This window comes from Trypanosoma brucei, chromosome 10 (genome assembly GCF_000002445.2).
Source record: "Trypanosoma brucei brucei TREU927 chromosome 10, whole genome shotgun sequence".
Lineage (NCBI taxonomy): Eukaryota > Euglenozoa > Kinetoplastea > Trypanosomatida > Trypanosomatidae > Trypanosoma > Trypanosoma brucei.
The window spans coordinates 2,166,961-2,191,271 of record NC_007283.1 but is presented as its reverse complement, the minus strand read 5'-3'; the positions used below and the strand labels follow the sequence as shown (position 1 = coordinate 2,191,271).

Genomic DNA, 24,311 nt, shown 5'->3' with positions numbered 1-24,311 from the left:
GGTAACACCACGTAAGGACAAAGAAACGGAAAAAGAAAGAAGAAAACATAAAAAACACATGCACCCTTAGAGTTTTATGCAAACCACTGGTGAGTCGTGGCAGCTTTCCAATGTACACTACTCAATGATCAAAATACTAAACATACTGTAACGAACGGAACACACATTTTTCACTGGGGTTGCTCCCGCTGTAAGACCTGGTGCAATCCAGCCCTGGAGGCCAGCGTACGATCTAACCGAAGAACGGAAATCTCCAGCTCCTTCAGTGTGGAACTAGCGCTAAGCTCTACCCTTCTCGAAGTAAGTGAAGCAGTGTCAGAAGTTGCCTTCGCACGTCTCTTACGCTTAGACTCATTGGTGCCCTTTCCTTCATCCACCCTAATTATTGTCATACCGCTTTCTTTAACCTTGGTAAGACACACGAGCTGTTCAATGATACCCTCCTTCCCGTCCCCAAAACGATTCTGCCGAACCATTTGTTCGACCAGCTCCGCCACGTTGCAGGCTGATCTCTTCTCACCTAAAAGAACACGCGCCAGATCATATGTAGAGAGAAGGCGTTCCTGCCGCTGTCGCCTGTTAATGAGCTCCTCCTCTCTCGCTTCAAGGCCAAGTGCTTCTCTCCGCATCTGTGCCAATACCCCTTTAAGCCTTTCACCGGTTAGTGTCGCCCTCAGTTCTGCAGAAAGTTGTCTCAGCAACTCCTCATCGCTAACACTCCCCACAACTGAAGTCGCAGCAGCGCCAGCACCTTCGTTGAATCGCAAAACCTCTCCAGCACTGTTCGAACTCACGGCTGCAGTGCTGGAGGAGTTCAAAACCTCTTCCACTCGCCCGTGGCGCCAAGAGTTTTCCCCACCCCATCGCTCCCGCAAGAATTGCTCCGCCTCCGCAACGGAAGGCACTAAGTTACGAACCAACTTCACCTTGACAACCGGCGTTGAATGTGCACAGTTTGTTCCACCATTAGACACACCATGCTCAACAACCGATTCGAAAGCAGAGAGCCATTCAGGGAAGGCGGCCCCACACTCGATGATATCGCGCGGTACAACCGTAAAACCACAGTACCTAGTAATCGCCTCAAGCCAACGTTCGTCAACGGTGGCGATGACGCAATGGTCAATCTTACCAACACCTAATTGCGCCTTTCCCGCCATCGTAATTAGAAAGCAACCGTGAAGGATAGTAGCAAGTCGGACAAGTTCGCCGCCACCTTTTGGGGGCCCAGTGACACCAACTCGATCAGCACAACCGCCCGGCCTACCGCCCACTGCACCAGAAAGTATGAACTGAAGACGCGATATCAGTGATTCGCTTGGGTTTTCCTTACGCCTCACGGAATCAGGACCCACATGAGGGCTCCCATTTTTACACACCTCTTTTGGGCCCTTCGTAGGACTCTTCCTCGAACCCTTTATTGGCATCGTCAAACCTTTGCCGACGAAGGAAAACCCTTGGCTGAAATACAAAACATCAGAAAGGACAAAAAAAGAAAAAGTGATAAATAGAAAATAAAGGAATAAATATCAATTGTGAAAATACCTCAATAAAAACAGAGCAACATAATATCAAAAAAATTTAAATATCTATTAATGCTTCTGTGACAAAGAGAACAGTGTAATCGACAAATAAAAATTTGTCGATTTCTGAACAGGAGCGGTAAGAAAATTAAAAAGATAACATATTCATGCAGTTACTTGAAACGCTGCGAGTGAGCGGATACCCTCTTGAGTGATCAAAATGACGGTGTGTTCCCTCATAATCGAAAACGTGAAAAGAAAAGACGCGCACACAAGTCATTGTGATATGCTCAAACACTCTATGACTACACAAAATATATCACAAAATAAGAAACGACGACAACAGGGAAATGCATCTATTGAGTGACGCCTAGCGTCAACGGGATAACCCGATGAAAAGGAAAAAGAAAACAATAGAGTTGGGTGGTGGTAAGGACAGGATGAAAAAAGAAGCAACAAGTATTAAGGTAATACACCACTAACACATGAGTGCGCTAGTCAGTAGTCCCCGGAACCTGCATACTCCCGCCTACCCTCCGCACCTCTATCATCACCCACCCCACTTTACTTCCACACGCAGATGTGATATGTTCATTCACACTCACATAATTCTATTTGTTATGTGGCATTAAGCACTCGCCTTACCCATCGCCTTCTTGGGCTTACGGCCAGCATTTTTTTGCATGACCTTACGGTGGATTTGCTTCACAGTTTTCTTCAACTTCGGTGCCAAAGACGCAGCCTTGTTACCACCCTTCCTACCGGAGGATGTCTCCACCACAGTAATAGGTTCTGTTGGTTTCCTCGTAGGTGACGGCGTCTTCTTTACCTTGCCACTTGGCTTCTCACTCGTAACCTTTCCTAAGGATGCCAGTGGTTTCGCATTAACTTTGGCACCTCCCCTCGCCTTCATGGAAGAAACAGCCTTTTCTTTGCCAATGTTGCTTACACTTGGAGGTGGTACCATCTTTTTGGCATTTACCTTAGGTACAGACACATTGTCATTAAACGGAATGGCATCAACACGGGCGCCACGTCTGGCACTCGCAGCATTCCCCACAGGCAGTGGTGTCTTAGCGGCTTTTTTGCCAACGCCGCTCTTCACAGCAGCAGCAACAAAACGTGTAAAGCGCAACATCACTTCCTATCGATTATTAAAGGATTTCCTGAACAAAAATATGCGTTACTTAATCAACTTTGTAACGGAGAGTATAGCTTCAAATAACCTTGCTGCTAACTTGGTTGGATGTGTAGGTGGTGGGCACCTCCATTACACAGTTGGGGGAAGAAAAGCAAATGAGGCAAAAGTAGTGATACAAAGTGAATCAAATATATAAGGCGGTACAAAATAACAATAAACATAGTATGCACCGCAGCTACAGCTGCATCATGTCATTTTCGATTGTATTTTCAGGTATATGAGTGATGCAGTAGGAGCGAAGGGGGTGGCGACCCACGTTTCTATCTATTTCGTTCTAAGTACGCCCCACTCTCGGCTTTTGCTCGTGCTTCCGGAATATCTGTTTTTTTTGTTCTATGTATCTCTTTTTTATTTTTATTTTCTTTGCCCTCACACGTTCCTGTACCCCTTCGGCTTGTGGGTGATTAAACAAACTGTTGCGGCAGCGCTACCGCCGGATTGCAACATTTCACGTAATGTCTAACTTTACGACTTCCACGTACCGACTCGAGTAAACGTGTTCGAAACTACACTCAGTTACCTGTAACACGCTTCGTATCAAGTGCTGTGACAAGCTCAGTTTCTATTGTTAGGGAAACGACCAACACCATAGTGACAGTAGGTGAAGAATATCACTTACTTCGCATCTGTTTCTGCTGTTTCCACAGCTTTGCTACGGCAGTCATGCGCTCCCGTTGTGGAAGATTACTGTATTTGGATATGTTGGACTTCACAAATTCGGTGTACTCCGATGCCTTACGTTTGCCTCCCCCTCCTGTAACCTTTTCTTTACCTTTTGTTTTCGGTACCGATTTTTTCCTCGTTGCAGACGGAGCAGCTTTGGCACGCTTTGCCAATTCCTCACGCTCAGTGACAGAAAGCTCTCGATATAACTTAGCCGTTGCCTGACCCCGCTTTGCTACGGGGAGTCCCTTCAATGCGGGATTATTCTTTTGCTCCTTCATGAACAGGCTGTACGTGCCAATGGCAAGGGATAATCGAGAAACACGAAGCATTGCCGGAGCTTTGTTTCCTTTTTCTGTTTGACACACACACACAACACAGGGAAAGAAAAAAAGGAAAGAAAAAAGAAAAAAAGAGAGAAGATAGTGACGGGAATGGAAATATAAGGGCAACCACTCTATATGCCTTGTGGGAGCATCATGGGTCGTCAAGTAAAATACACTAAACCACGCAGCAGAAAGAAGTCATACTGCTGAAATTCTTCCACCAGCACAAAAGTTTTAACAACTTCGATTTAATGAGAATGGCAACATATTTTGAATGTGACAAATGTACAGTGGCGGTGGTCCTATTTTCCTTCTTGACAAGCCATGCTAGCACCACCGTACATATTCGCATATGCTCTGCGCATTACCTATGAGTCACCCCTCTAACAGCGTGCATAAAGTTACACGGGAGTTTGTTGTGCCAACTGCTGCAGCTATTCTTCGATATTCCACTCTCTCTTTCCCATGAGCCTTCAATGGCCGTTCAAAACAAACAAAAAGTCCGAGGCTGGACAAAACCCATTTGGGTTATTTTTTGCCTGCTGCCTTGTTCTCAGATGGTCCAGTCCGTTTGGTAGGTTTCTTCTCACCCTTTTGTGCCTTCCACTTCTTTGCGATGGTTTTAATGCGTTCAGCCGGCGGAAGGTGCTTTAAGAGAGGCATTTGTTCCTTTACAAACGCCCTGTAAGTAGAAGGTTTCTGCTTTTTCTTAGCTGCAGTTCGTTTGGTGGGCGCCTTCTTCGATGCCTTTGTCTGTATTTCCTTCTTTGGTTTTGGTACCTTTACAGCGGGGGAAATTTTCCGTTGCCCACCGCTTTGTGAGAGTTGCTCAGCCCTCTCTTCCAATTGTTTTCGTGTCTTCTCGGGTAATGTTTGAAATATGGCAAAAACTCGCTTCTCGCGCAGTCTGGGGGATGTAATGGAAGATATGGATGGGTTTGATGACTGTTCCTTAAAGAACAGTTCATATGCGGTTATCTTTGGGTGTCTTGGTTGAAAATCACCCTTACCCGCACCCGCACCCGCACCCGCCGCTAACACCACATTGTCATGCATTTCACGAGCCCGCTGTCTCAGAACTCTCATCTCATTCCGTCCAAGATGATTAAACTTCTTTTCAATAACTTTTCGCTTCTGAGCCATCGAGAGACCCTGCAGGTTAGCACTATGTAATTGCTCATCGCGGAAGAGCTTTAAAGCCATTTTGCGAATGCTGCACAGCGCAACCGTAAAACGCAACATGCGAGAAGATAATGTAGCACGTGTTCTTCACCCTCCTAATTGCTGTTCTTGTGCGACGACGAAAAAGAAATAAACAGTTATGCAACTACGATGCTCCACAGCTATATTTCTGTGATAGTAAAAATTCTATAGTGCGACCGGTTGCAAGTGACCAAACTGTCAGTGGAACTCGTGGAAGTGGTGGTGAAGATATGTTTCCTTTTTCTCCCACCACTGACGAGCGCAAGAAAGACCCGACGACAAGGCGGTGCCGACGAGTTCCCGTTGCTTCGTTCAACGCTCCTTGTTGGACTTGATCCCTGCGGTTGCGTCTTATGGAGGTACGCAAAAAGTAAACAAAAAGCTCTATGTTCGTATATGCTTGTATGGATAAGTAGTTATGACTACAGTTGTAAATTTTTTCCAATGCTTCTCTCAGTGACCCCTACCCTGTGCTGTAACCACCTTTACTACAAGGCTGATCTGCACAGACACGAGCCAAAACTAAAGCAATTTAATATATATATATATTGATTTATTGATTTAAACAGACGCCAATGCTAGTAATGAGACTGTACACACTGCCTTCGTTAGATGTTTCCGTTACCGCAATTCCTTTGAAAATTGCCTAAATCCACCAGTGAAAGCTATCTTGCACACAATCAACAGAAACATGAAGAAGAAGAAGAGCAACGGCAAAGGTACGGAAAAAGGCTCAAAAATAGAGAGGAGTTAGTTAGTCGGTTGGGAAAGTTGACATCCCGTGCGCAGCATGTGTGTGATGTGGAACCAATTTTTTTTTTTTAAAAAAGGTGTGAATATATTTTTGTTGGGGGAATTCTGCCGAACAGAATGCAATCGACAAGACACGCTAAGTAGAGTGAAAGGTGTAGGGTAAAAACTTATACAAACCCACTCACTCACCCACAAGTATCCACAACAGAAACCCTCTATAATTAGCAACAGAATCAAAAATAGAAGGGGTCAGCGAAGAAGTGTAAAACAAACAGAAAAAAGAATATTGCTTCATCCGCTCACTTCCAACCAACATAAAAAAAAAGGGAAAATGAATAATTCTATCAGACAGATATAAGCAGATATATAAATAGAAACTTATATATCCATTCGAAACTTCAAAACAAGAGTTTCTTTTTATCTCTACCTCTCTCTTTCTCTACTTTTCTCTATCTTTTGTATCCTCTTTCAGTTCGACATTGAAAAATTGACTCTACTATGCGAACGTGAGTTTCCTTGAAAAGCATATTTCTGTCTCGCTTTCCACAACAAAAAAGACACTCATGTCTTGGCTCCAACAGCGGGCCAGGTGAACAACACGTAAAAAAAAACAAAAAAAGATGAAAATACTCCCGCTTTCCACGGCATAATGAAGCGATTCGATCTACTTTCGCATCTGTTTCTGCTGTTTCCACAGCTTTGCTACGGCAGTCATGCGCTCCCGTTGTGGAAGATTACTGTATTTGGATATGTTGGACTTCACAAATTCGGTGTACTCCGATGCCTTACGTTTGCCTCCCCCTCCTGTAACCTTTTCTTTACCTTTTGTTTTCGGTACCGATTTTTTCCTCGTTGCAGACGGAGCAGCTTTGGCACGCTTTGCCAATTCCTCACGCTCAGTGACAGAAAGCTCTCGATATAACTTAGCCGTTGCCTGACCCCGCTTTGCTACGGGGAGTCCCTTCAATGCGGGATTATTCTTTTGCTCCTTCATGAACAGGCTGTACGTGCCAATGGCAAGGGATAATCGAGAAACACGAAGCATTGCCGGAGCTTTGTTTCCTTTTTCTGTTTGACACACACACACAACACAGGGAAAGAAAAAAAGGAAAGAAAAAAGAAAAAAAGAGAGAAGATAGTGACGGGAATGGAAATATAAGGGCAACCACTCTATATGCCTTGTGGGAGCATCATGGGTCGTCAAGCAGTAGCGGCCTGCAAGCATCGCGTAAGACAAATGCAGGAGGTACAGTATATATATATATATATATATATATATTTTTTTTTAAATATGAGTGGATGGAGAAAAGAGGAAAATAACAAATAACGGGGCAGGGGTGTGGAGCGAAAGGCGAAAGGGAAGTTCCTAACATCTCTCGGGGGTTTGTTTCTGCTTTTCTTTTTTTTTCTTTTCGCCCTTCCCCTCGGATATGTCGCGAGTAATGAGCGAATTACTTCCCCTGCTTAACGGACTTCATAGAAACAGAGACGAAACACAAAGCTGCACGTGCGTATACACACTCGCACATACTCGTCCCTAATGTGTATTTTCGTATTAGCTTGCGTAACGAAGAAGGCAGCAAAGTCCCGGTCACACGGTACCCCACCGACTCCGCAGGTCCCTTACTAATTACATAAAATATATATATATATTATATTTGTAAACATTTCTTTGTTTACTCTGTCTTTTTTACTTCATTTTCCTTTTTTTTTTTTCACCCTCTCTCTCTCTCTCTCTCTGCTGGCCCCTCTTTAAAATAATATTCCCTTCCTGTTCCCATCCTCCTCGTCCCCCACCCCCCATACATTTCTGATCCTTCCCCCTTCTTTAGTTTGATTTTGTTCAAACCCCGCGTCGCTATTTGTCCCTGGTACAATATCCCAAAAGCGGGACGCTTCTCCTTAACCAACTCAATATTTTTTTTCTTCTCTTTCTTTTTTTTTTTTAATCCCCTACTACTTCTTTCCTTTCCCTTTTTCCTTTTTTTTTGCTTTGTTTTTTTTTTTTTTGACAGGAGAAGAGTTGTTGTCACTATAATGCGTGATTCCTCCACGTTTCCGCCCCCTTTTTTGTCCCCTTCTCCTTTTTTTCCCCCTGTCATAACGTTTTCTGCCTCCTTACATGCACAAACTAACTTAATCATTCATTCGTACAGTTATCGGCTTCTTTTTAAACAAATTTCATCCTTCTTCCTTTGTTTTTCAAATTTATTCTGTCATGTTGCATTCATTTTTTTTTCTTTGCTGCGGTAGTACTTTCTGGCATATGGGTATTTGCAACACTTTCAAGCTCTTCCTTGCTTTTTTTTTCATTTTTTTTTCTGGCAAGGGGAGGGGGGGGGGTCCTCAGTTTTAGTAAAACAAAAAGAAGAAAAAACAAATACAAAAACATGTTCCCTCTCACTTTCCTTCAATTCCGTCCTGCTCAGCCATGGTTGAATGCCTTTCAAGTGGCTCTTTTGTGCACAACCTTCAAACTTAACAACATAAAGAAAACGAGTGGAACCTAATAAATACATTAACAATTTATATCATCAGTTCATCATGTTCCCTTCCTTTTTTTTCCCCCCCATCCCCCCAACCTTCATTAATATGAGCATATAACCTTCTTCATATTCTCTTTCATTCTGGGTTGGTTTCGCATATTTGCATTGTTTTTTTTTTATTTTTTGCTTTGAATTTATTTTACCTGCAATATTTCTTTTCCTTTTCCTTTTCCTTTTTGTTGTTGTTGTTGTTTTGTCTCAGCTTGTGTTGGTAAGCTTATTCATCAAAATCGCCTATTCTTCCCTGAGCTCTCCTTTATTTTCTGCACATAAATGCAGAGATCGGTACCGAAGGGGGAACATGGCGGATTCAAACACCAAAAAAAGAAAAAAAAAAGGAAAAGGTGGAGAAACAAAGGGGAAGGAGAAACGGAGAAAAGATAACGGTGGGAGCGCGGGGAAATATTCCAAACTTGCCATTTTTCCCCCCTTTTATTTATTTATATAAATAGATAAAAGGGAAAAGCTTCCGTACCTTCAACATTATTTTATTTCCCCAGCCTTACCTCCCATCTTCACTTCTCATCGTTCTTCGTGATTTTTGACATTTGTTTATTCACTTTTTCCCTTCACTCCTTATTTTTCCCCCTTCACATCTCTGTCTTTTCAAATTGGAGGCGTATCACCTTCACTTGGCATCCACACTTTCCGAATATACCCACAGTCAGACGAACACTTCTTGTTACATAAAATAGATACAACCAAAGATACTTTGGACACACGCGCATATTTATAAATACATATGCATGTGTCCAAGAGTAGGGCCGGACAAAACAGAAAAAAAAAGAGCGAAAAAAAAACAACGAAAAAACGAAACAAATCCTCTCTTAGTTCTGTTTGCCGTTACTTCGTCCACGCTTCGTTGCTTTTGCAACAATTAACACAGTGAGATTGAACTTCCCCTTGGGGCGTACAAGCCACGCGCACGGCCACCATGGGCAGTGATTTCCTGAGATTTGGAGTGAAAGACCACGCCACTTTCCGTCTTCTTTTCTATCTTGTGCGAAGACGTAACAACATTTCCTGGGCAATACTTTTCAGGGTTGCGACGGGCCTCACGAGCCGCCTTCTCACGCTTCTCCTGCACAGAAACATACGGCTCATCGTACACCAACAAATCGCTTGGGTTGTACCCCTTCGTGGGTTGCTGCGGTAGTGGAGTGGGATCGAAGATGTCAAACTCACCAGAGCGTTTCGGGGCGCTCTCACCGCGTTTCTTGCAGTGGACTGGCTCAATATCTTCAACACCTTGGCCAGTACCGAAAATGTCGTGGGTTGCGTTTGCAGGAGTGTGCACACGGGCGATGATTGGGCGTTGGCGAGGAGGCAGTGGAGGGGGAATGAATTCACGAGGCCCTGCAACGAGTTTCCGTTCCACTTCATTGAGCTGCTCACTGCTGTACTGGCCAAGGTTGAGTACATCAACAGACTCGTTCGACCGGTTGCGGTGCGAGCGCACCGTTCCGCGTGGTCGGTCATCGATAACTGTGCCCTTTGGCAAAGGCTCGGGGCAGATGATGTTACCGCTGTCTTTGTGCCTGTAGAGGCGCTTGGGGCAGGTTTCCTCAGCATTGTTCCCATCATACTCTGGAACGCTGTATGGAGGCCTTGTCGTCCTTGGAGGTGGGTTTCCTGGAGCAAGCATTTTGCGTGGTTTCGTTTCCTCAGTCTTGACACGGCAGCAATTTCCCTCAAGGTTATCCTTCGGGCCCCTTTGCCTCACGACATGGGCGGGAGGCTCCTCATCATCGGCGTAACCGCGAATCCAAGTGTCGGTAAGAGCCAAACCCACAGAGCAGTCGTCATGACCATCATAGCGGCGGACACCGTGCTTTATTTGAGAAGGTTTGCTGGGTCCGAGAATGATCTCAGAGGTGTCACGGTACTTTGTCCTGCGAGTGACAACTGGTCCCTGTGTCTCATTTTCAATGGCGGTGACGAGGCCCGTTGGTTGAAATCCAAACATTGCGGAGACGCCACTGCCGAAGTTGTTGTATGCGGCGCGCTGGCGGTGCGACGGGGATCCCGGGGGCGGTGGTGGCGGCGGAGGGCAGTTGGAAGCAAGAATACGTTCCTGCGCCGTAGAAGGGCGCTGTGCGACGGTTGCAGACATTGATAATAATCCTTTTTTTTTCCTTTTACTTTCCTTTCGTTGTAATATACGTATATATATTTATTTATTTTTTTCTTGCGGCTTTACTCTAATAGCTTTGACTTCTTGGAGGCGGCACGAGAAACAAAGACACACACACACACACACACACACACCGGTGGGAAAAAAACCAACGTGAAGAAAACACGAATGAAGGCAAGTGCAGTAAAAGAGGGGAGAAATAGACACAAAACATATCGATAAAACAATCGTCATACCTTTTTTCTCAATCTCATTCTTCCACATAAACCCACAAGGTTGGTCCTAAAACTAAACAACAATCCAACAGACAGTTTGAGTTGCGCTGAAGGAAACTCGTAAAGGGTTTCTCCGGGAACCGATGAGGAAACACATCTACAGAAAAGAGGGGATGAGTTTCCAGAGAGTTACCGTTCGGTCTCGTCATGTATAAGAGATAGGAAAATAAGGTAAAGGAGGGAAATAATGTAAAGGAGGGGATTTTTAAAGACAATATAATCAGGTTCTCGATACGTTCGCACAGACAGTGCTTGTGTCAATCAAATCACGGATCAGAAAGTAAGAAATAATATTGTCATCATAAGTTGTTGCTTCTTTTCTTTTTTTTGTTGTTGTTATTGTTTCTCTGTCCTCGTTTGTGTGTCCTTTCCAGCATCCAACGTGGTGAGAGGAACGCAGCCAATTTGTGTACATCACGTGATCTCGCAGACATTTACAGTAAAGTGCAGAGAAGGTTGGTTCCGCATATTACAGACGTAGTCTGCTCCGATGTAGGGGAACAATATAAATCTATGTTCTTTTTTTTTTCTCCTTCCTCTCGTTCCTCCTACCTGCTTTAATTACACCTTTGGCATACGCACATGTGGTAGAGATCTACAAAACGAGATAAAAGAAAAAGAAAAGAAGATTGTCGGACCTACATTTCTGCGACATAACTGAAGAAACAACCTTCTAAATGCAAAACAGAGAAAAAATTGTTTTTGCAGCAGGCGCTCGTTGTTCTTCGAAGGAGGGAAAGAAGAAGGCAAGCTACCGATTCTTTTTTTTTTTTGTTACCTCCAAGCATCACACCCGCCCTTTCCCTCCTGCTCACAGACATACATAGGAGCACACATCGGGAAGAATTAATCATCGACGACATGTACACATTGAAGTAGCGAAAAATGAAAAACAAAACAGAAGAAGGTGATAGAATACATAGTGAAACGAGCGCTCAACTGAAGTGTGCGCCTTTTTCCTCCCTCTACCATCTGCACTTGACAACCAAAATGGCGACGAAGCCACGCGCACAACAGTTGAGGTGACATAAAGAAAACATGAAACAACAAGTGAATTGAGAGGGTGGTAAATACAGGGAAACAAATACTGAAGAAATGATCGGCATCAACACATTCCACCTTTTACTGGCGAGCTAATGCAAGCATCATGATTGAGAATTCCACATAATTCAGTGTGTCCGACTCTTCACATCGGCCAGACATCATGAGTGACGCTCTGTAATCTTTTGTCCCCCATGCACGGTATGGGCGCCTCTGGAACCCCTTTACGAAGTTTGTAACACTCACCACATCCCATGGCACACCACAGAAGTCAAGTGCACATATCGGATGATCATGAGGCCACAACATACTGCAACTTCCTCTCGCCCTCCTGCCACCAGTATTGGTTGCCTCCTCCTGCTTTTCCAAAATGAGGCCCACCACTTTACTTATGGGAACCGTCTCTTCTCCACCAGAAAGGGCAAGGAAGATAGGATACAGTTCGGCATCACTGAGACGCACACCACAACGCATTGCACGATCTCTCACATCTTCTGAAATCTTTGAAGCAGTGATGAATGGTTGCCTGCAAGGAACAACTCCTATCTGACAATTAGTTATAGTCTGAAATGTTCCTGGGATGTACAACAGGTTATCAACCGGATCCGCCGCAACTTCATCCACTTGTTCGTGGGCCTCCTTTTCGTCACCTGGCGTGCTAACACCTGTTTCTGAGGATGCGGATGGGGCCTCTTCAGTATCTTCCTTCCCACTTGAAGCGACCCGCAGTCCCTCTTCAATCTCGACACGGGCCTTTGCTATCTGCGTGACCTCCAAAATATCCTTGCAGAGTTCTGCAGACCGGATGGATTCTTCATCGGACGTGACAATGGTAGCACACCAGATAACACCGCTGTGCTGCACATAATCTTCTACGGTTTCTACAATAATTTTACATACATGAAATATAACCTCCCGCCGGCGTTGTTCCTCATCCCCGCCCCAAAGGAGACCCACACATTCGGAAACCACCATGGCGACATCAAATTCAATCATAAGGTTGTGTATACCATGCAGCTCGGCCGTGAGAAGACCTTTGAGAACCCATAAGCGTAATCGTTCCGCCGCCAGTGTGTTGTAGACCTGCAGTGGTTCGCATTCTGCATCTGTTGGTATGAATGCGGCAACCTCATCATCCTCAACATAGTTTCTTCCCGGTTTCCTGTTACAAAGCAACATCCGGAAACAGGGCGCCAAACATTTCGTTGGCTCGGTCCCGGAAGCAACTTCGCTGAAGTACTCCACATCGTAGGAACCTTTCCTCCACGTGTTTATCATGTTGGGGAAACGCGGCATCACTTTGATGCGCTGTTCCATACGCTTTGCTGTTAAGTAATAGGAACATCGAACGCGATTTTCTACAGGAAGTTGGTCGTACGCCTGTAACACCTCTTTTACATCATACTTTCCCTCTGGCCTGTGGTGGGCAAGAAAAAGAGTAACAACATCGGGTCCAACACCCTTGTCCACCAACCACGAAGGTGCAATTCCTTCCAAAACCATCATCCATGCTGTGAGAAGTTGGCGGAGTGGTTTCAACCCTAAGGATTCTTCCAAATCAAAGTCGGGTAAATCCACACTCTCAGCTGAGGCTTCATTATACAATTGTACCTGATGACGGAGGGGGTAATACATCTTGTGTGACACGTATACTGAACGAAGCCGGTAGAGCGGAAACTTATCTGCAAGTTCTCTTTTCATACTCTCGTTAAAGGACTCGTTTCGAAACACAAGTCGGAACAACGGCGTAGGCACGGCATCGTTGCCATCACCTTTGGCAGGAAGTTGATAAACTATGAGACAATGCTCAGGAAGAATGGGATGGCGGGCACATGGAGCGCTGTTGAGATCATCCTCACAAAGTGCGGCATATTCCTGTGAAACTTTCTTACCGGAGTCTCCACAGAGCGCAGGCATCCTGACAATAACGAGCCGTTCCACCTCGTCCAGCACCATTCCATACTGCATCAAATCAAACTGACGCTTGTAAAGTACCCGTGTGTGAAGCTGATGAGTCTCCATCGCGTAAAGAACGGGATGATATGAGTGATCCAATGCTTTTGCGAGCACATCGAGACTGAGTGTGAGGTCACTGATGTGAAGCATTGTATCAGCCACGGTTCCTGGTGAATAACCAGGTGGCACCAAGTTGGCATGTGGCGCAGGCCATAAGAAGGGCGACAGGGGGCCCACTGAGTTATACACACAGTCCATTCGTTTAAACTGGACCCTTTTCTTTTTTTTTTTCAAATTAGTGGCGCTATATTTCCCTCCGATAGCAGTTGTCCAACTGGTCTCTCTCTCCCTCTTTTTTTCTTTTATTATTTTTTTTCCTCTCCACCTTCCGTTATTCCTTCTCTTTTGTTCCTTCCTTCTTTCCAAGTTGTGGTGCAGAACCTCGAGATATATTCCCTTCGGGTTCAGATGGCTCTGTTGATCCAGATAATTCTTCCCCTATTTGTTTGTTTGGTTTGGATCGAGTCTCTACGTTTCCCGGCAATAATGTTTTCAAAAATCACACACTTTTATTCGACAGTCCCGATGATAGTCCTCTCACAAGTGCGGTGTTGGTTATTTTGCACCTGTTTTTTGTTGTTTTTGTTGTTGTTGTTTTTTTTTGGTCAGACTCTCTTTGTCCTTTACCCTCCGTGTTTCCCCTACTCCTAATATATATATGTATATATATGTATGTGTATAAGGTAAACAAAGCAACATGGGAAAAATAGTGTAGTTGGTGTTAACACTGAATGATGCGGGAGGTTAAGGGAAAGCAAAAACAAAGGGGAACACAGATACGCCGACAGAGGCCTCGTGCGGATTCACCCGAAAAAAAAAATGTTTCAAAAAGTTAGAAGAAGAAACAAATAAAAAAAAAAGAAAAAGAGGCACTGCAAAGACATTCGTCTCTTCTACCCTTCGTCCTCACTTGTGTGCTCCCTTCCCCGGCTTGCCAACACCCAACTGAAACGCAAACTGCATGACGCAACTGGTGGCGCACAAGCGGTTGTCCAAAACAAGAACAAAAAAAAACAGTAGAAAGGAGAACTGGAAGAGGGAGGAAGAAATTGAAATGATAACTGTGTAACTCCATCCGTGACCATAAACACAAATTAAAAAATCAACAGGAGGGCGAAACACAGCGCTCTTCCCGTGACTTGGATATCACGAAACAATCCAATAAGTGAAGGACGAGGGAGAGTACTGGGTTGCAGAAACGACAAACAAGTCGCTGGGGATGCGCAGGTCAAAACCGCGCACACGCGGGGAAAAAAAAAAAGAACAGAAAAAAAAAAGGAGGAGTGTGGTCATACTCAATACCCCTAGTTGCGTCGGAAAATACTATAAGCAGCGTTATAGAATGCTGAGATGTTATGATCAATGAGAATTCGGTTACGAAAGGACTCATTTTTTACCATTGACACGAGTGTAAGAGAGTTTGGCAACTCCTTAACGTAAATGCAGTCATCGCTACTAAGTTTGATTACAATGTTTGCTCCGGCATAAACCTCAGCTTCCGTCCCCCGGGCACCACTGCTTACCTCTTCTTCATCACCTTCCCCCTGTTCCTTCCCCTTGCTATAAATACGATTCATTCCCATCATTACCTCGATAGCATCACTACAAATTTCATATGTGCGAGTCTTGACACGATTTCGCTCGTCCACAGACAAGAAAATTTTGGACCTACTCAAGAACAAATAAGAGAGATCCAAGTTGCTATTACTATTTAGAATCTGCAGAAGCTCTGTGATATAAGGGATCTGCAGTTTCATGAGCTTCTGCACCACCGACGAGAAGGCTTGGAAAACAGAGTGGTCATAGATTGACGTTAGGTTGAAGTTCAAGCGCAACTGCGCGGTGGCGTTTAGGCGCTGTCTTGCCTCAGCCTCTACACGTCGCTGAAGACTCGTGAGCAGATCAGCCTGATGATCTTCGCTTAATTTATCCACTTTATGTATAAACACCTCCACTGAGAGCTCTGGATCACGGTCATAAGCAGCACATACGGTTTCCACGAGACGAGCATGGGAATCGTCGATCAACTCACCACAATCCATCACAAAAACGATAGCACCGCAGTTCTCCAAGAGGACACCCACGTCGTAGTGAACCGTGTTGTTTAAGTCGAATGGGTCAGTTTGCCCCGGAAAGTCCCACACCTCAAAGTTCACAAAGTCATAGGAGCAAACGGTACTCTTCTCCGGTTGTACGGTGGTTGTAAGGTCCACACAGTGGTGCGGCTGCATACCCTCAAATACAACCTTTTGTATGCTGGTCTTTCCAGACTTGCGCAGTCCCATCAAAAGGACTTTGGGATGTGCGAGAAAACTGGATGTCATTGCAGCACAAACACAAAAGGCCCTACCTGCTAGGCAAAGTGTTTGTATTATCCGTGTTAGGCACGCAATGATTTTTTTAAAAAATGAAGTGTGAAAAAAAGGTGAGCATTGGAGAAAATATCAGTTTTTGAACGAACGATGATGGACATTATTTTTTGAAAAACAAATTTAAAAACAACAACTCACACAAAAGTCTGCTACGCTTCGACAACCCTACGAAAGGCGGTAGTGCACAACGACCGGGTATTTTTTTTCTTTAAACGGACATCTCTTCGAACTTACCCAGCGGCTCTATTAAGCATTACTTTCAGTACAACGAGTAGCGACATCGGACCTCTTTTTTTTTTTTGCTTTCACCGTTTCTCCTCCCACATTCAAAACCAAAAAGTTTCATCCACAACAATAATCACAACGTGGCTCCTGTCGTCCGCCATGAAGTCGCTCCACTGCGGAGTCTTTCGGCAAGTCCCTGCAACTCTTCCTGTACCGTTTCCACCACCGATATCAACTTTGTACTCTCAAGGCGACGTGCGTAGTGCGACAGCAGATTGAGAAAGCGATGAAGCTCATCCAACCCTTCGACAAGCTCCTGCTGCTCCCACAGATCCAAACAACGTTGGAAAACCTGAAAATGGCCGTTACGCACAAAAAGAATGAGAGCGAGCTGAACGTTGAGAAGGTGCGGTGCAACCACCTGCAAACCCCCATCACGAACATCAATATCAGAGAAACCGTCCGTGCTTGTGTTCAGGGAACTGGATCGCATTACAGGAGTATTGTCGGGAGAGGTAAGGGCACCTGTGGCACTCGAGTCGTCACGGCAGCTCTTTCGAAGAATACTTAACTCTCGAAATATGAAACACCGCAGGGTGTAGAAAGAAAGTTGCTCCTCCTTCTGGTCCCCTTCGTTCACTTTGGCAGCCTTCTGCAGAAGTAAACCATCAGATGTCGATGCCTCACCATTTGAAGGGTAGCGATACCGGGAAATGGTCACAATGGGCGGCTCACCCTCCATATAACCCGATGGCGGGGAGTGGAAAATGAGATATGAGAGCTGGTGGCGCACAGTGGCTAAAAAGAGTTCGTTTAAAGATGCGGCGCACGGTGTACCCGTTGTCTGACAGGTAAAATGGCGAATACGACAAAAGCAGCGCTGAACATGTGGTGTCAGTGGTGCGGTGGAGGTACCCAGGCTAGACAACAAACTGATGATCAATGTTGCAATGTGCATTTCCTGCCACTCCCATGAATGAGGCCCGGAGCTTCTTGAAACCCCACCGCGGCAATAAGTGAAGCCAGAAACGGCCTCCCGAAACCGTGGGCTGGTCGTCGCCCAGCTCGAGATGATCGAGAGCCACCCCAACGTATTTTCACTGCCCCCGCCACAACCGATCAAAACGGCGTGAAATAACCGAAGCAATGATAACCATGCCCCATGCCAGGCCTGTGGTTTATAAAGATGATCCAACGCATCATAGCAGCTTGCGTTACTAAGCTGCCCGAGAGCAGTGGCCATAGGCATTATTCGATCATATGAAAGATACCCCAGTATTCCGTCGCACTGCAACAAAATGGCCCTCACAGCTTCTACAATAACGTCGAACTTGTTGGACAGCGGCGAACACGGATCAGCGATAACAATCATTTGCGAGACGTTCATCGCGCAAGACCATAGGTTATTCACAATGCCGAGCGCGCACTTGGTTGGACAGAACTCACCAATGCTGGTAAAAATCACAGTCACCTGAGCAACTATAGGCACAAGGAAATCGGTCGGACTTGACGAAGCATGCCTTTCCACAACGGATGCGATTGTGTCAAAAATGTGTATCACCACCTCCTCGTCAGCTACCTCTACAGGTTTAAACACTCCAACGATCTTGAGACCCCTCGAAATAACATCGTCGTCGTCACGGTAAAGAGATAAAGTCTTTACGAAAACGGAAAAAAGACCGATGAACTCTCCAGTGCGCAAAAGCGAGTTCCCGTCACTAGGCATTCGAGTGAGTATGACTGCTGCAGTTTGCGCCAACGTCAGTGCACCATCTAGGCACGCCGACACCTGATCTCGAAGCTGCGGAACTGGTGATCCTAACATCTGCACAGCACAAAGTGCAGCCTCAAGCAGCTGTGCGGTTACTGAGTCTACTTCCTTTTCTCCGTACAAAATCCACAACGCAGCTTCAATCGATGTAGTGAGGCGAGTAATTGCCACCAGCGCCGATGCCAGGCGGTCCAAATCGACATTGGCCACCCCTTCCCACATGGAAATTCCCTCGGCAGCAAGAAGGCACGAGCTAAACGTTGCCTGTCCATTACACATTTGTCTTGGATCCACCAGAGACCGACACCGACGATCGGTGCAACCTGCGGAGCGGCCAGCGGTTCCTGCAACCGAAAGAACCAGAGGAGAATGTGCAGCCGGGTAGGAGTCAATGGAGGGTAGTACTGTGGCATTATTGGCATCACCATAGCGAAGATGCTTTGCGGTCTGCTCGTAAAAACTAATACACTGCTTTAGCGCCTCACAGCTGAACTTCAGCATCTTACACGCCTCATCTGAGGGGCCTATCAATACCTTTCCTTGCATCATGTTTACCGTAAAAGAATCCGACAACCTCAACCGCTGAGTTACTCCCTTCCCTGTTGGGGCCACACTGCTTTCCCCACCGTCCAACTTGTACTTATGAAAGTATACGCCGCAGGCATAATAAACTGCCGCAGCAGTTAAAACACCCCCGGTGATCGGAGAATCGACCCGCATATTTGATAACAGGGTTGCAACCTCGGTTGTAGAAACACCCACATCGTCAAGTGCTTTGAGACAAGCGAGGGCTTCCGATTTCTCAAGTGCCGTAGTGTCCGAAGACTTAACAACATCACGCAAGAAGGGCGTAATTCGTAGCTCCGCGGATTCCTTTCCGTGGTCCTCAGCAGCCATGAGGTAATAGAATGCGGCTGGGTCAAAGCGTAGCAGGTGGTGGAGAGTCGCAAGACGCACCATCCTTGCGCCTGTAGAATCGGCAGAGGCGGCCGACCCCAGTTGTTGATGCAACCCTGCAAGCAGTCGTTTTTTCATCTCAATCGAGGTATGAAGTCTCAGGGTGGTAAAGAGCCCCTCATCCGAATGCTCTACAACGTACGCCAGTAGCCTGGCAGAGGACTCTAGTAAGGTAATATTTGCGTTGGCGGCAAATACTAAACAGAACAACATGAGAGAGGCGGGGACGTCGCCCTCACCGTGAACGGCAATGGCACATGCAACCAATGCGTTTTGTTGACCTCCATACAAGACAGCGGAAGAAATGCAACTGATAACGCTCTCCAACACCGGTGCCACAGGAAACCCGTCGATAATTACGTTACCCGACTGAAGTTCACGGACAAGGGCAAGAGCACCTTCACAGAGGCATTGAACCAACTTGTCACCGGCGCCCTTAAGGGAGAACAGGTCGACCAGGGCGTCTCGCGGTTGCAACAAAAGTGACCTTTCAGTAACAGTGAACCACTTAACAAAAAATGAAGTGGCGGAGGAGAAGCGCAAAATGGCGCCACGGCTTATGTGTGTTGCTGCTTCCAGTAAAGGAAGAGGCGATATGTCCTCTCCATGCGTTTCAAGCAGCGCCCCATAAAGCTGTGCTTGCATAAGCGCCTTTTCTGTTGTTTCACACTTTAGGCCCACATCGGCCATCACCTGTGGCGGCAAGAGGTTGGAAACGACATCGAAAATGTCGAACATCTCGTAAAAACGGAAAATGATGGAGTAAACCGTCTCCATTATTTGTGCACTATCAACGTCGCTTGCTAAAAGACCCATTACAATGCCATGAAGCAGTTGGCCTACATCAAATCCAATTGCTTTCCCCAACTCCTCCAGTTGATACGGGTAGTTAAGCAACAACACGTGCAACACAACGAGACCACTGCGTAGAAAATTCCTGTCACCGGGCTGGAACGAGCCCCATCCGGTAACCATTAATCGAAATGTTTCCCTCAAGTGTGGAGTAATGTCAAGCTTCTCACAGGCGTCAGCACCACTCCCAAGGATTCTTTCACTTACATCCTCATGCTGTTCTTGCTGCCTTCCACGTTTTTGCCCTTCGTCTGCTGCCTGAAGTGGCTCCGTACTTGACGGCTCCCCACCGTGCGAGACGTCCCCTACGGCATAACGACGAGTAATGCCCTCCAACTCCCCGAGACTGTAATGATAAGCAGCGGCGGAAATACAATAATTGAAGAGGGACGATGTGTACATTTTGCAGGAGGTCACAAGATTATTTTGGCATATACGACCCCAGAGCGTGAACATCTTGGGGGGAAAAGAGTTCCACAAACGCGAGTAAACAGCCGACGCCTCAGTCAAAGAGAGCAGTGATTCGGCAGAAAAATGATCCCAGAACCCATATGAAGCTAATACCAGCAGCTGGTGGAGTGCCGAAGCAAAGCGGTGTTGAACAAGTGACAACGAGGCGGACTGAGGGCCCTCACCACGAAAGTACATCGTGGTGGGAATTGAGTAAGCTGTAGTTGTGAACGCGACTGTTAATACTACACGAAGATTTTCCCCCGCGGCAGCGGTTTCCTCCTCCTCCTTGAAAAGTGTAGGTGCCTTCGCAACGACCGCGAGTAAGTGGGGAGCATCACGTTTTGTTTCGCTGGCGTCGCTCAACAGGTCGAGTGGTACCAAGTCGGCAAACTTTGTCAGAAAAGCAGAAACTACAAGGGCGCAGCGCCTCACCACGGGCGACGAACTCTCCGCCCACATCTGACGAGCGAGCACAGCGAACTCACCAAGCAACGTTGCGTCCGGAGGATACTGCACAGCGTGCTCACTGTAGTGTAGAACAACATCACAGGAAGTTTGAAGAAGGCGTAAAGCGTTGAACATCTCTCCACTGCGAAGCAACTGTCGGCCAATTCTCGCCCACAGGGTGTTTATATTTCCTTTCATTATTTCGTAGAAGCCTAGCTCCCCAAGCCGCCGAATAAGCACACTCCAAAATAAAGAACTAGTGTAACTCGCCGGTGCCTGGCGCAGCAGCTGAAGAAAGACATTCAGTTCGAATAAATGCTTCTGATTTGCGGCTACACATTCAACCGAAGCGAGTGAGAGGGCTGTTTGAAGTGGACACACTTCAGTCGAAATTCCTAGAATGTCGGAAGTGACCACGCTACCCGATTGTTCCGGCGTCAGTGAGTGATTAGGTGGTGCCGAGTGTTCTGCGTCGCCCGAAAACACGTAGGGAGTTATTATGCTATCACGGCTGGAACAGCGATAAATACCATCAGCTGGAAGAATCCGCAGACGGCGCACAACAGCGTCGGGATCGTCAGCGCGAGGAGCGAGCAGCAAAGGAGCGCACTCCTTCGCCAGTTCCCCCAGAAGACTGTTGCTGTTCATTCTTTCCAGCTCTTAAATGGACGGGTTCAGTCAACTTTGTGTACCGGTGTGCCCCTTTCCCACACCTTCTTCGTTATGTATTCCTCAACCTTCTGTTTTTACACACTTATATTGTGTAAATTATAGTCTTTATAGCTTATATATATATATATATATATATCCGTGTATGTGTGTGTGTGCTCGTGTTTGGTCTCCAAACTCTTCTTCTTTTATTGGTGCTGTCGTAGCTATCTCCTCTAATGTTGTCAAGCGACGGACCGGCCCGGTGGAAAAACAGTAGCCACGTTGTCCTTTAGAGGGTAGCAGCCACTTCCTCCTCAGCGCTGTCTGGTTAAATACACCGAAGGACGTTTGACCACGCTACACTCTTCCGTCCCGTAGCTCTGGATAACATTCAAAAAAAAAAAAGAAGCGAAGAAGGAGAATTTGTCGCAAAAAAGTAAACCAGAAAGTACATAAACAACCTACTACGTTTATTTAATACAGAGGGTGGGGGAAAGAAGTCATGCTAACATTACACATACAGAGCAACATTTTCGGATACACTTAAAAATTAGCCAAAAAAAAAAAAGACGGAAGTGTCCTTGATACCAAATATTTACCGATTGGGGTCACCTATCTATCATTAAACAACAGACACAAACGCACACACGCACACATTACATGGCATACGCGATATCGGTCAGTCACCAGGGCTTTAGTTTGAACAGAAAGTTACAGAATCTCTCTTTAACCATCAATTCTGGGTGTCAACCAGTTGGTCACATCCCGTGCGGGCATGACAAGAGACATAACAACACACAAGAGGTTCCCCATTCATTTTTTTTTTGCATTTTCCGTTAGTTTAACCCATCTTTTCCCCTTTGTTTCGTTTTCTGGTGGCCACTTACCGTTTTTGACACTCTATCTCAATTCAAACTTAGGGGTAACAGCGCCAGGCAAGGCACTGGAGTGCTCAATTGCTTATCACACTTATTTTTATTTTCACAACAATATGTTGTTTGAATCCTATCCCTCGTTCTTTCTCCCTTCATATCCCCACATATTACTTCTTTAAATTACACCCCTTATCCGTATGAAAATAGAACCACACCGCCTGTGTTTTAACAGCACCAACATGAGAGAAAGGAAAAAAAAAAGCATCGAACTGAAAGTGTGTCAAACGGAAAGAACTCCTCAAAGAACATGTGCATGTAAACAGTCACACCAACAAATGTTGATTCACTCATATTAATGTTTGTCTTACGGAACTCCCTTTTTTTTTTCTTCTTCTTCTTCCTCTCTCCCTTGTCACACTTATTTGCCCAACGCTCCAATTTTACTGTGCTGAGTGAAAAGGTAAAGAAAACAGGAGGAAACAAAAATTTAAACGGTGTTAAACACAACAATGGCAACAATAAACAACAACATGTTCTCAAGAAACGTCTTTCCCCATGAGCATGCCACGAAAAAAAAAAAAAAATTGCACCCCCCTCCCACCCTTATGCATATGTGTGTGTGTGTGGCACAAGTGGACGCTTTTCTCATTTCTCATTTCCATTTCAACATCACCACCATCCACTCCTCAATTTCATTTTAATTCACTTCCCCAACATGTCTACACTTCTCCTCCCCCCATCCTCCCAAAACCAAAGCCATGTTTTATTTGAATTGATCATAAAAAACGAAAAGAGGATTGATGAAAGGGGAAAAGGAAAAGGAAAAAAAGAAGAGGAAATAAAGGGAAAAAGGGGGAAAAAAAAATCGAGTCGCATTCGTCGACAAAAACAAACTAACAACAAATGTATAAGAACAGTAAGAATGCAAACGGATGCATATCGTGAGAGACGTCAGAACCCTCTGCAAAACACAAACAACGGCACGCGTGGTGAAAAAAAAAAAAAAACAAAACTAAACAAAACAAAACAGTAGAAAAGTAGAGAATTTTATAATTATAAAATTATAAAAGTAAAGGTCGAAGTTAACACAACATCCACCACACCATATTGACAGGCCGCATAAAATTTATACCTGAAGGCGAGCTGTTGGCGTGTGCATAACCGCAGTACAACAAGGACAGTGTTGTTCAACAACAAAGTGAAATAAGCACGTGGAAAAGAAAAGAGGAATGAAGACGAAGACCAAAAAAAAAAAAAACAGGAAATAAAGTACAGAACATGCGCCTAGAGCGGGAGATGAGGGAAAAGTTCGGTGGTCCTCCCACAACCCAGGCGGAAAAATAACCAACATCAGCCACAACATGAACAACAAATAATGCGAAAAAAAAAAGATAAAGATGAAAAAAGGAAAAGAAAAGAAAGAAAGAAGAAAAGTAACACAAACAAACCGAACAGAGAAGCAATCAGAGTAAATATGTGAAAAATCAGCGTTAAAGCAGACGAAGAAACCGCAACCTGACAACAGCATAAGCCCATTTTGATTGGAGAGGAAGTAATTAGACCCGATTCACTTACAAATATACACGTGGAAATACATACACATAATTGCATACTGATATATATATATATATATATATACATACGCGTATATAAACGTACGACTAGTTTGTGGAACCGAAACCGAAACACAACCGCCCTCTCTCCACTCAAACCCTCCATAAAAGCACATGCTGAGAAAAGAGGGTGATATAAGGCGATGGTCATTTAAAAAAAAAAAAAAGACACAACGAAACAAAACAGTAAGTTATGCAGCTATAATACCAGCTGAGGAAAGTTTTTTTTAAAAAAAAAGAAAAAATCCGGTCATTCAAAAGTAGTTCGGAATTCCCTTCCCGCAACGGCGCCCTCCCGTAGTAACACGCAAAAGGTGAGATTGGACAAATAGTGAGAAATAGATTTATCTCGAACTCTTTCCTTCAATGCCTTTTTCCTTATTATTAGTATTATTATTTAGATATACAACACAT

General features: G+C 45.2%; 9 protein-coding genes across 9 annotated transcripts, besides 21 other annotated features; all 9 read right to left on the bottom strand.

The window, feature by feature from the left end:
• Positions 1–170: 170 nt before the first annotated feature.
• Tb10.6k15.1440 (hypothetical protein, conserved) lies at positions 171–1,427 on the bottom strand (the record flags this gene model as incomplete). Its single annotated transcript, XM_818030.1, has 1 exon — positions 171–1,427. One exon carries the CDS (start codon positions 1,425–1,427, stop codon positions 171–173), a length of 1,257 nt encoding a protein of 418 aa, XP_823123.1.
• Positions 1,428–2,151: 724 nt separating this feature from the next.
• Positions 2,152–2,661, bottom strand: Tb10.6k15.1450 (hypothetical protein, conserved; the record flags this gene model as incomplete). The annotated part of the gene is made up of 1 exon (XM_818029.1): positions 2,152–2,661. One exon carries the CDS (start codon positions 2,659–2,661, stop codon positions 2,152–2,154), a length of 510 nt encoding a protein of 169 aa, XP_823122.1.
• A 674-nt stretch (positions 2,662–3,335) lies between these two features.
• Positions 3,336–3,719, bottom strand: Tb10.6k15.1460 (kinetoplast DNA-associated protein, putative; the record flags this gene model as incomplete). Its single annotated transcript, XM_818028.1, has 1 exon — positions 3,336–3,719. One exon carries the CDS (start codon positions 3,717–3,719, stop codon positions 3,336–3,338), a length of 384 nt encoding a protein of 127 aa, XP_823121.1.
• A 50-nt stretch (positions 3,720–3,769) lies between these two features.
• Positions 3,770–3,827: a repeat region.
• Positions 3,828–4,241: 414 nt separating this feature from the next.
• On the bottom strand, positions 4,242–4,955 carry Tb10.6k15.1470 (hypothetical protein, conserved; the record flags this gene model as incomplete). The annotated part of the gene is made up of 1 exon (XM_818027.1): positions 4,242–4,955. One exon carries the CDS (start codon positions 4,953–4,955, stop codon positions 4,242–4,244), a length of 714 nt encoding a protein of 237 aa, XP_823120.1.
• Positions 4,956–5,445: 490 nt separating this feature from the next.
• Positions 5,446–5,482: a sequence feature (AT_rich).
• Positions 5,483–6,333: 851 nt separating this feature from the next.
• On the bottom strand, positions 6,334–6,894 carry Tb10.6k15.1480 (kinetoplast DNA-associated protein, putative; the record flags this gene model as incomplete). The annotated part of the gene is made up of 1 exon (XM_818026.1): positions 6,334–6,894. One exon carries the CDS (start codon positions 6,892–6,894, stop codon positions 6,334–6,336), a length of 561 nt encoding a protein of 186 aa, XP_823119.1.
• Positions 6,765–6,822: a repeat region.
• Positions 6,895–6,921: 27 nt separating the features above from the next.
• Positions 6,922–6,948: a microsatellite.
• Positions 6,949–7,303: 355 nt separating this feature from the next.
• Positions 7,304–7,329: a sequence feature (AT_rich).
• A 60-nt stretch (positions 7,330–7,389) lies between these two features.
• Positions 7,390–7,409: a microsatellite.
• Positions 7,410–7,586: 177 nt separating this feature from the next.
• Positions 7,587–7,679: a sequence feature (A-rich).
• Positions 7,680–8,320: 641 nt separating this feature from the next.
• Positions 8,321–8,425: a sequence feature (A-rich).
• Positions 8,426–8,534: 109 nt separating this feature from the next.
• Positions 8,535–8,599: a sequence feature (T-rich).
• A 46-nt stretch (positions 8,600–8,645) lies between these two features.
• Positions 8,646–8,666: a sequence feature (AT_rich).
• Positions 8,667–8,985: 319 nt separating this feature from the next.
• Positions 8,986–9,035: a sequence feature (T-rich).
• Positions 9,036–9,092: 57 nt separating this feature from the next.
• Tb10.6k15.1500 (hypothetical protein, conserved) lies at positions 9,093–10,328 on the bottom strand (the record flags this gene model as incomplete). The annotated part of the gene is made up of 1 exon (XM_818025.1): positions 9,093–10,328. One exon carries the CDS (start codon positions 10,326–10,328, stop codon positions 9,093–9,095), a length of 1,236 nt encoding a protein of 411 aa, XP_823118.1.
• A 51-nt stretch (positions 10,329–10,379) lies between these two features.
• Positions 10,380–10,402: a sequence feature (AT_rich).
• Positions 10,403–10,457: 55 nt separating this feature from the next.
• Positions 10,458–10,483: a microsatellite.
• A 1,263-nt stretch (positions 10,484–11,746) lies between these two features.
• Positions 11,747–13,879, bottom strand: Tb10.6k15.1510 (hypothetical protein, conserved; the record flags this gene model as incomplete). Its single annotated transcript, XM_818024.1, has 1 exon — positions 11,747–13,879. The coding sequence occupies one exon, from the start codon at positions 13,877–13,879 to the stop codon at positions 11,747–11,749; it is 2,133 nt and encodes a 710-aa protein (XP_823117.1).
• An 80-nt stretch (positions 13,880–13,959) lies between these two features.
• Positions 13,960–14,045: a sequence feature (GA-rich).
• A 286-nt stretch (positions 14,046–14,331) lies between these two features.
• Positions 14,332–14,362: a microsatellite.
• A 623-nt stretch (positions 14,363–14,985) lies between these two features.
• Tb10.6k15.1520 (small GTPase, putative) lies at positions 14,986–16,005 on the bottom strand (the record flags this gene model as incomplete). Its single annotated transcript, XM_818023.1, has 1 exon — positions 14,986–16,005. The coding sequence occupies one exon, from the start codon at positions 16,003–16,005 to the stop codon at positions 14,986–14,988; it is 1,020 nt and encodes a 339-aa protein (XP_823116.1).
• A 406-nt stretch (positions 16,006–16,411) lies between these two features.
• On the bottom strand, positions 16,412–21,406 carry Tb10.6k15.1530 (hypothetical protein, conserved; the record flags this gene model as incomplete). Its single annotated transcript, XM_818022.1, has 1 exon — positions 16,412–21,406. One exon carries the CDS (start codon positions 21,404–21,406, stop codon positions 16,412–16,414), a length of 4,995 nt encoding a protein of 1,664 aa, XP_823115.1.
• Positions 21,407–21,543: 137 nt separating this feature from the next.
• Positions 21,544–21,566: a microsatellite.
• A 1,520-nt stretch (positions 21,567–23,086) lies between these two features.
• Positions 23,087–23,149: a repeat region.
• A 128-nt stretch (positions 23,150–23,277) lies between these two features.
• Positions 23,278–23,313: a microsatellite.
• Positions 23,314–23,327: 14 nt separating this feature from the next.
• Positions 23,328–23,353: a sequence feature (AT_rich).
• Positions 23,354–23,665: 312 nt separating this feature from the next.
• Positions 23,666–23,718: a microsatellite.
• A 181-nt stretch (positions 23,719–23,899) lies between these two features.
• Positions 23,900–23,936: a microsatellite.
• Positions 23,937–24,311: the final 375 nt, after the last annotated feature.